We start from the raw sequence: 10,000 nt of genomic DNA, 5'->3' as shown, positions 1-10,000 counted from the left end.
AAAAAGTTAAAATTTTTTTTATGTTTTTAAAATAAAATAAAATTTGATTACCTTTATAAAATAATATTTTTTAAAATTAAAATTTTTTTTTTTTTTTTTTTTTTTTTTTTTTTTTTTTTTTTTTTTTTTTTTTTTTTTTTTTTTTTTTTTTTTTTTTTTTTTTTTTTTTTTTTTTTTTTTTTTTTTAAAAAAAAAAAAAAAAAAAAAAAAAAAAAAAAAAAAAAAAAAAAAAAAAAAAAAAAAAAAAAAAAAAAAAAAAAAAAAAAAAAAAAAAAAAAAAAAAAAAAAAAAAAAAAAAAAAAAAAAAAAAAAAAAAAAAAAAAATAAAATTTTACACACATACAAAACAATACACACATTCATATTATATATATATAAAATATATCTAACAAAATATATCAATAAATATATAATATATGTATATAAATATATCTCTCTATATATAAATATAAAGTATATATAAATATATAAGATATATATTATATAAATAGTTTTCAACTAAGTTCCTTAAGCTTATAGACCGACAGGATGAGAGGAACGAGACTGCATGTGACCGGATCAGTGAAAACCTCCACCAACTAAATTATACAGAAATTCGATATCCATTTCCACCCCCCCTAACTATGAAAGGGAAGAAGAAGAAGAAGAAGAAGGAGAAGAAGGGGTGGAAGTCGAAGCAATAGAATCTCCGACATCTGTCTCAGTCAGGTCGGATCCCGTTCTTTATTGAAGGTCCTCTGGAGGTATTGACAGATCAAAACAGTTTTTCTTTCTCTCTGTTTCTTACTCTCCTTAAGTTCTCGAGACTAAATAAGACAAGAATCATGGAAGCTTGTCACGTACGCCCACAAATCGTTCTTCTATAGATGGCTTACTTTTTTTTCTCTCTCTTTCTCTGTTTTTTTTTTTTTTTTTTTTTTTTTTTGTAAGCGACGGATTCGTAAGTCTGCATGTTACCTTTTCATAAATGAAGTATGGTCTCTCTGTCTAGCGTGTTGAGACAGTCCGAATCTCATTTCATATTCTGATGCTTTTTTGGAGTACGTATATGTGTCATATCTTTTTCGACGCTCTTGAAGCTTAGTTTTGTCTGTATAATACATACAGATTGACTGTCTGAAATTCCTCTAATAGAAATACTATATTTCCTACCTTTGGCGTTTAAACTGAATACACACACACACACATATATATATATATATATAATATATATATATACATATTATATATATATATATATATATATATATATATATATTATATATACATATATATATATATATTATATATATATATATATATATATATACATAAAATATACATTCTTCTACAGATACAAACTCTTTGATATTAACTTCTACACTATTTCATTTTATTTCTCGGCCTCTCTTATTCTCCTCCCATTTCCACAGTCCTCCCTTTTTCTACACTAACATTTTTCTACGTTTTTCCCTCTTCTTATACCTTCGTACCCACCTTCACACTAGTCATTTCTTGATTATACCTTAGCCGATATTTTCTTCATACAAAAAAAAAAAACGTAAAACAACCTTCCATCTTTATTCGTCCTACTTTACCCTCTTGCCCTCTGTAAATCCCACTCTCCCTCGAAGTCCTTACACGCTGTTCCTCCTCTCCTCTCCCCCCCCCCCCCACCATCCCTCACACTAACCTTGAAGGACGAGAGAGCTTCCGAAGTTAGTCTGGTGATCCTCTCCTCTTCGGCCTGCTCCTCAAGGGCCACCTCCAGGATCGCCTCCTTCATCATCCTGCCCACGAGCGCCGCCACGACAGCCCCGTCCTCGTCATCTGCGTCGAGCTGTGAAGGGCGTGAGAAGTGGTTAGACCTCGAAGAAGGCTTCTACAGGATTTTTTTTTTTTTTTTCTTTTCTTTTTTTTTTCTTTATTTTTTTTGTAAGCATGAGCGAGAAGTATCTCTCCTGAGAGCGATGAGGACAGCGTTGGCATAAAGTGTTTTAGTTTTGCTTTTGGGTCGTATTGATTCAAGCTGATAAAGTAGGAAAAGGATATTATGATGATAGGGCGATTAAGATTCATTGTTGGGACAACCGTCTCAATTTCGTATGTTATTATATACAGTATATGATCATAGACATACATATATACATTGACCGCCGTATGTGTGCGTGTGTGTACGTACGTACATATGCAAACGCACACACACACACACACACTCACACACACGTATCTACAACCCTCCCCGTCCAGTCCCCCATCTACATAATCACACAAATTAATTAAAACTACTATTCGAATAAAAAGTAGTGTTGACGAGTAGCGTTGCAGTGACACCCTAATAACAGTGATGATTAGTGATAGAGAAAAATCCAAGTGGAACCTTCCGAAATCAGGATCATGAGTCCAGAACCGGTCAGGTCATGAGGTCTGGCATGTTGGATATTGGACATCGGATTGCGTTATTCGCATGGCAGGTGTGAGTGCGTGCATGAGTGCTCGAGTGTTGCAGTGATATGCTCATGTCATTAGCACTCTAAGACAGTGATTGTGATGTCGTGTTCTGTTGCATTATTAGCATGATATACATATTTTTTTTTCATACTGTTCATCTATATTTGGATTCCTATTATCCAGTTGCCAGGGAATTGTTCGTGGCAATATACAGAAAAATGTTGAGTGTTAGAAGGCCCTAACGAGTCAGATCCGAGCCAACATTTTCATCGTTACTGATTTCGTTACTTGTTGCGAAGACAATTCCTGGTAACGGTGCCATAAACTGAGACGGTTTCTTCGATAAACATCAACAGAAAATAACATTAGTTAGCTAATATCAGCGGGGAAGTGTGATGACGTCACGCCAAAGTACCGCCTAAGGATGACTAATCTCCTCACGCAAGACCGCCGTGTCCTTCACCTCGAAATAAACAAACCTTCATTTGTTTTCGCCGAAAGAGAGACAAAACCCCGGAAGACCAAAACGTCGTTAAAATGGAATCTCACGTACGAAATCTATGCTAATATCGACCGTCGCGTCGGGGAGAGCTCTAAGGGATGACCTAGATCCAAAGGGATAAGAACGGGAGAATAAAAATGGCAGCTCGTTACACGGTCGTCGCCATCTTAAATGCAAGTGGCGGAAGGGGAGCGACGTGATGGACAGCCCTTGCATTATCCCGCTTCGAATCCTGTCGAGGGTCATTTTCTGGTCAGGGGCCGTGATGGCGGTCGTGTTTATCATGTGCCTCGGGCGAACAACGACTCCTGACGTTGAGGTTTGCGTGGTAATGCGTGTGGTAATCATGGTAATGCAATACACGTTAAAACTAACACGGTATTACCAATCATCCTAACGGTGGCAATTGAGACAGTAACTGCATGAATGAAGCATGGATAAAAACACAAGAAGTAATGATAAAAAACGAAGAGAAATAGATAATTACATGTATGAGTGTAAATACAAAAGGATTGATAAACAAGATATGAAATGTTAATTTGAGAAAAGGAAACGAAACTCTAACAACTAAACTAGAACTAGACTTCAACCAGGCTGTCTCCTTTAGAGACTTGCTATTCCTGTTTAAAAAGCCCGTCGTAAGAAATTCCAGATGTTTCAGGAATTTAAATGAAGCCACAACTTTTGGAGATATAATTAAATCCTGGAGAAAAGGCCAAGGAGAGGGAGATGAATGTATAAAAGTGAAGAGCGAGAAATAACTGCTCATGAATATAAAGTTTGCCGATCCGAGGTCATGTGGAGATACGGCTGGATGTAATCAGATACAGAGAAGGAGAGAGAGAGAGATACAGAGAAGGAGAGAGAGATAGAGATAGATAGATAGATAGATAGAGAAAGAAAGAGAGAGAGAGAGAATGAAAAAGGCAGACAAATGAGTCTAGAAGACATCGTCTTTTTCCCCTTCCTCATCCCACTACACACAAACACACACACACACACACACACACACTGCCTTTACCCTTCCTCCGTTTCCCTCCCTCTATTCTGGGGGCTTCTAATTCCCTCCTTCAGTAAGTGGATAAATTAATGACCAATTACTCCATTAGGGTCATGCATAAAATCTCTCGTGTAAGGCTTTAGGGAGAGAAAACCCAAAAGGAACTCTTTTAAAAGTATAAGCATCTTCTGAAGGAAATCTAAGGGAATCACACACACACACACACACACACACACATACACACACACTTACGTGAGAATCATGCAAGTATAGTTAAATAGAATAGTAGATAGATAGAGAGAGAGAGGGTGAGAGAGAGAGAGAGAAAGAGAGAGAGAGACAGAGAGAGAGAGAGAGAGAGAGAGAGAGAGAGAGAGAGAGAGAGAGAGAGAGAGAAAGGGAGATAGAGAGAGAGAAGGTGAGAGAGAAAGAGAGAGAGAGAGAGAGAAAAAAAAGAGAAAGAGACAGAAAAGAGAGAGAGAGAGAGAATGAGAGAGAGAGAATGAGAGAGAAACAGAGAGAAACAGAGAGAGAAGAAAACGATTGAAAAGTTTTATAGATCAAACCGGGTTATTACACACAGATGAGATTATAGAACTTCAAACGAAATATATATTTTTAATTATCATTATCAATATTCTCACAATTAAAAACATTATGCTACTGTCTGAGATACATCAGAGAGACTTAGTAACCAATAACTGAAGAAAAAAAGTCTTAGTGCAGTATTATACCAAAGCAGATCGGTATTACACAAGATATGGTTATAATTCCTTGAAAAGTATTATAAAAGACCAAATTTTGCAATTATCTACTCTGATTTTATAATACGGACTCGTTGAATTTATGGTCTGTAATTAAAGGGTCAAGAAAATCAAAGTACTGTTTTAATTGTGATTTAGGGCATATTGCACATTGATTGAAATTATCAAACTTATATTCCTGTGTAAGTTGAAATATACTGCTGAGATTAAACTAAATAAATTGATATTGGCTACCTGCCTAACTATATATTTGATTGTCTATTTTCCTCTCTCTCTTTCCCCTTTTCCCCTGTAAATAATAAACACAGACATACACACACACACACACACACACAGACACACACACACGCACACACACACACACACACACACACACACATATATATATATATATATATATATATATATATATATATATATATATATTAAAAACAATCAGTTATAAACGAACAAGCAACGAGTTTTCAAGAGCTGACAAAGCAAATATCGCTCCGTATCAGTCAAACGCACCACCACCGGTCCCTCTCAAGTGGCTTAGTTTTAGCCGTGAAGTTTGGGCTTGAAGGCGAAGGATAAGGTTAGTACTCCTTGACCTTTGGTGAACTGGGGAACCTTGTTGGCTGGGTCGGGGGTGAGGGGGGGGGGGTGAACAGGTGTACAGGTTTTGCTGCTTGTGATGTCCGACGTATGAGTGAAATTTAAAATGGAAGTGAAAATATGTAGCTCATCTAAGTCATACATGAATGAATCGTTGCATGTAAGTTTTTTTCTAGTCAACATTTTACAAATGATGAAATGATAATGATATTCAAGATGAGGTAGGTGGCGTCCTAAGCTATTTCCTTCAAGTGACATATCTGTGTGCTTATGTGTTTTTTTTTTTTTTTTTTTTTTTTTTTTCTAGTGTTGAAGTGATTCCAATGGGTGAGCGTAGCAGAGGCACAAGTAGCAGCCTTCTGAATGCGTGATAAATATATCCACGTTATATTTACCACTGTCTCCAGGTCTATCAGCTGCTTGCGTACATGAGGAACGCCCATCATTATAAACAGAGCTCTAGTCTAAGTACTTTACTTAATCTTAGAACCTGAATTGCTGTGCTTGCTTTACAAACATGCAATGATATCTTCATGTTTTTAATTATCTTATGATTATTATTTTTTCTGTTGATATCTACGTGAATAAATTAATGTGTTCCCATATACAACTAATTGTACAGATATTTGTATCAACAAATGTACATATTTACACTAAATTACATATATGCCATTTTATGATTTACTTGTTACTGTAGAACAATTGAATATTTCACTGAATACAATAATGTGTCTTATATTATATTCAAAGCTAAATCAACACATCCTTTTGTTCACTACATAATTTAATATAATTTGAATTCAATTAAAAAACAGAAGAAATATATATATATATATATATATATATATATATATATATATATATATACATATATATATATATATATATATATATATATATATATATATATATATATACATATACTTATAATAACATAATTTTACCAAGGTTTTTAACGAATTGCATTAATTTATTGTTTAACGAATAGATTACTAGCAAAATTCAGTTCATTTCCATGCATGTTCTAAGAAACAAAGCCAAATACATTTTTTTGTATAACAAGTTACTTTGGATTTTCTAAATATACACTATACACGTATCTACAGTTAGTCTACCATTACGGAATTAAGTATACAGTCTACAGTAAAGGTTTACCATCTAAAAAAGTCTAAGACTAAACCATCCGCCACCCTATACATGTATTGTTATTTGAAATACATTGATTCATTTTGGCTTTGAATAGAGGGACTATATGAAAATCTACTATATAATAGACATAATCCGTGAGATACGATAGATAACGGTATCATAATATACTCTTATCATTAGAGATATCCCCACCCAATCATTATCAGCGAACGATTAGGTATGTATAATAATTCATAATCACATAAGTCCATAGAATACCCCAATCTAAAATAACCATAATAAGTGGGGGGGGGGGGTGGGGGGGGGGGGGGGGGGGGGTGGGGGGGGGGGGGGGGGGGGGGGGGGGGGGGGGGGGAAAAAAAATAAAAACACCAACTAAAGAAACAAACACGCATGACATTAAAGCAACAGAAAAGAAGAAGAAGAAAAAAAAACATTAGAACCCAGGCAAGGATTCCTGAACACACATGACATTAAAGCAACAGAAAAAAAAGAAAAAGAAAAAGGAAAAAAAGAAAAAAAAAAACATTAGAACCCAGGCAAGGATTCATGAACACACATGACATTAAACCAACAGAAAAGATGAAGAAGAAGAAGAAGAAGAAAAACAAAAACATTAGAACCTAGGCAAGGATTCCTGAACACGTACCTCCGTGTCGAATACTTGAGTCGAAGCGTCGACCCCGCTCGGATTCTGGGCGATGAGGGGCGGAGGAGAGCCGCTGTCTGACCAAGGATCTGTCTGCACGCCCGCCTCCGACTCCGGTGGGCGTTCCAACTGGTGACCATCGAGGTAGGGGTAGTGGTAGAGGTGGGAGTGGGATGAGGGAGAAGGAGGAGGGTGTGGGAGGTAGAGAAAAGGTTTGGTATTAAGAGCTTTGAAATTTGTATTAGTTTCTTAGGCTCATCTCTTCTTTGTTGGTGTGTTTTTACTACTGTATTTTCTGTTTGTGATTCTGGTTATCCTCTGTCTCCTTCAGTACTCCTTTTTCCTCCTCGTTCTCCTGGGCACCCTCTCAGTTCTCTCGTTCTCCTCTCTTTTCTCTCTCTCCTTCCCTCTCTCCTCCCTCCCCCCTCCCTCCCTCCCTTCCGCCCTCTCTCTCTCCCACTCCCTCTCTCTCTCTCCCTCCCTCCCTCCCTCTCTCTCTCTCTCTCTCTCTCTCCTCCCTCCCTCTATCTTCTCTCGTCTACCCTCACTCTCCCACATTCTCTCTCCTCCCATCTCCTCCTCCCACCAGCTCCCCTCTCTCTCTCTCTCTCTCTCTCTCTCTCTCTCTCTCTCTCTCTCTCTCTCTCCCTCCCTCCCCCCCTCTCCCTCTCTCTCTCTCTCTCTCTCTCTCTCTCCCTCCCTCCCTCTCCCTCCCTCTCCCTCCCTCTCCCTCTCCCTCCCTCTCTCTCTCTCTCTCTCTCTCTCTCTCTCTCTCTCTCTCTCCTCTATCTATCTATCTATCTCTCTCTCTCTGTCTCTCCCTCCCCCCCTCTCTCTCTTTCTTTCTCTCTCTCTCCCTCCCCCCTCCTCTCCCCCCCCCCCCCCCCTCTCTCTCTCTCATCTCTCTTCCGGCTCTCTCTCTCTCTCTAAGTCGCTCCTATATATATATATATATATAATATATATATATATATATATATATATATATCCAATATATCCCTATCTATCCCTCTCCCCTCTCCTCTCTCTCTCCCTCTCTCTCTCCTACTCTCTCTCTTCTTCTCGCCATACCCTCGCTTCTCTCTCTCTCCCTCTCCCTCCCTCTCTTCATCCTCTTCTCTTTCGTCCTTTCCTTCTCTCTCTCTCTCTCTCTCTCTCTCTCTTTCTTCTCCCTCCCTCCCTCTCTCTCTTTTCTTTACACGCCAAACCAGAAATCACAGTGACATCCATATTACACAAATACATCAGCAGTGACTATAAAACACGTCTATTTTCCCCCCTTAATTAATCCCAACGACGAATCAAACCCCATGGATTCCTTACCGGTTCATAGACATTCTCCGTTTGGCAGATGGCGTGCGAACGGGCATAGCTCCTTGGCACGTGCGTTCCCGGGTTCGAAGGGTAGAGCGAGGACATGCCGTGGTTCTCTCGCCTCATCCGAGCTCGGGCTTCGAGCTTCTGCCGGAACTCCTGTCGGCGGAGTTGCATGGGCACCCCGTTCTCGGACGATGCCACTGCATGTTCGTTCTGCTGGAAGTTGGGAGAGGTTAGTGTTCATAAGGGGTGAGGGGAGGGGGGAGGGTTGATGGGGTTGGAGGGGGAGGGGGGGAGGGATGGTGGTAGGGAGGATTTTTTTTTTTTTTTACTTTTGTTTTCAAATCTTTATTTTCGTTTTTTTTTATGATGGTTATTAGTATTATTCATGTGCTTCTTCTTCCCCCTTTTTATCTTTCTTCTTCTTCTTATCTTTCTTCTTCAACTTTTTTTTCCCTTTTTTTTTAATGTTAATTTAGCGGTATATATTCACACTCCATCCCCTTAACACTTGTACATACACGGCTTCATCACGCAAAGAGTCATACATTCATATATATACTCATTCACAGATTAATTTCTAATAATCCTATTTCAGAAAATATGTCCAAACAACTGTGACTTTATTCGTGATTGCATTCTCAACATATACGTATCTTTCATCATAACACTTCAACATTAAGCTCACGGTCACTACCTGTAGCATACCAGAGAATTTAGTCATTGCAACGACCTTGGAGTTAAAGGTCACAGGTCTTTGATGTTAGTTTGTTTGGTATTTAAGGGCGGGGAATTGAGGCCGTTATGCTTATCTTTATTTTCTTATTTTATTTAGAATTGATCTATGTATCTGGACTATATTGATAGGTGTGTGTATGTATATATATATGTATAATATCAACTATAATATGATATAATATATGCTTAACATATACAAAATATATATACATATATATGCACCACACACATATACAACCCACCCACCACACACACACACCCACACGACTACACACACACACAACACACACAACACAATATATACTATATATATATATATATATATAATATATATATATGATATTATATCACGACACACACACACACATAAACATACACATACACACACACACACACATCACACCACACACACACACACACACACATATACATATAGATATATATATATATATAAATATATATATTTTATATAATATATAATACATATACATATACCATATACATATACATGACACACGACACACACACGACAACAAACAACACACACTACACACACCACTACCAGCATCACACACAAGCAAGGTATAAGATACTCATATTAGAATAGATATATAACACAAGATATACTCAACATGGATGTATATATATATATATATATATATAATATATATATAGATATATATATAATATATCGTGTGTGTGTGTGTGTTTTATGGTGTAAACTTATATAAGAAATAACAAATTTCAACCTCCTTGACTGGGATTAGAACCCGAGCCGTCAGATTGACAAGACCCAACCCTGAATCCAATACACCACACGACCCCACTTAATAATTATCTAACCAGAGGCCTTA

At 37.4% G+C, this 10,000-nt stretch overlaps 1 protein-coding gene across 2 annotated transcripts in view; it reads right to left on the bottom strand.

Annotated features, from left to right (window-relative positions):
- The window catches only part of LOC122250987 (uncharacterized), an 81,871-nt gene that overhangs the window by 24,791 nt on the left and 47,080 nt on the right, over nt 1-10,000 (bottom strand). Inside the window, exons 3-5 of one of the 2 annotated variants that reach the window (XM_086547702.1) lie at nt 8,415-8,624; nt 7,092-7,220; nt 1,673-1,819 (exon numbers count right to left, since the gene is read on the bottom strand). In XM_086547702.1, the coding sequence (XP_086403828.1) occupies nt 1,673-1,819; nt 7,092-7,220; nt 8,415-8,624 (486 nt within the window). The remainder of the gene's footprint in view (nt 1-1,672; nt 1,820-7,091; nt 7,221-8,414; nt 8,625-10,000) is intronic. The other variant, XM_086547703.1, reaches the window with a different exon arrangement.

Source organism: Penaeus japonicus, unplaced genomic scaffold, assembly GCF_977035675.1.
Source record: "Penaeus japonicus unplaced genomic scaffold, GWHDUDI00000001_assembly GWHDUDI00000019, whole genome shotgun sequence".
NCBI lineage: Eukaryota > Metazoa > Arthropoda > Malacostraca > Decapoda > Penaeidae > Penaeus > Penaeus japonicus.
This window is presented reverse-complemented; position numbering and strand designations above follow the sequence as displayed.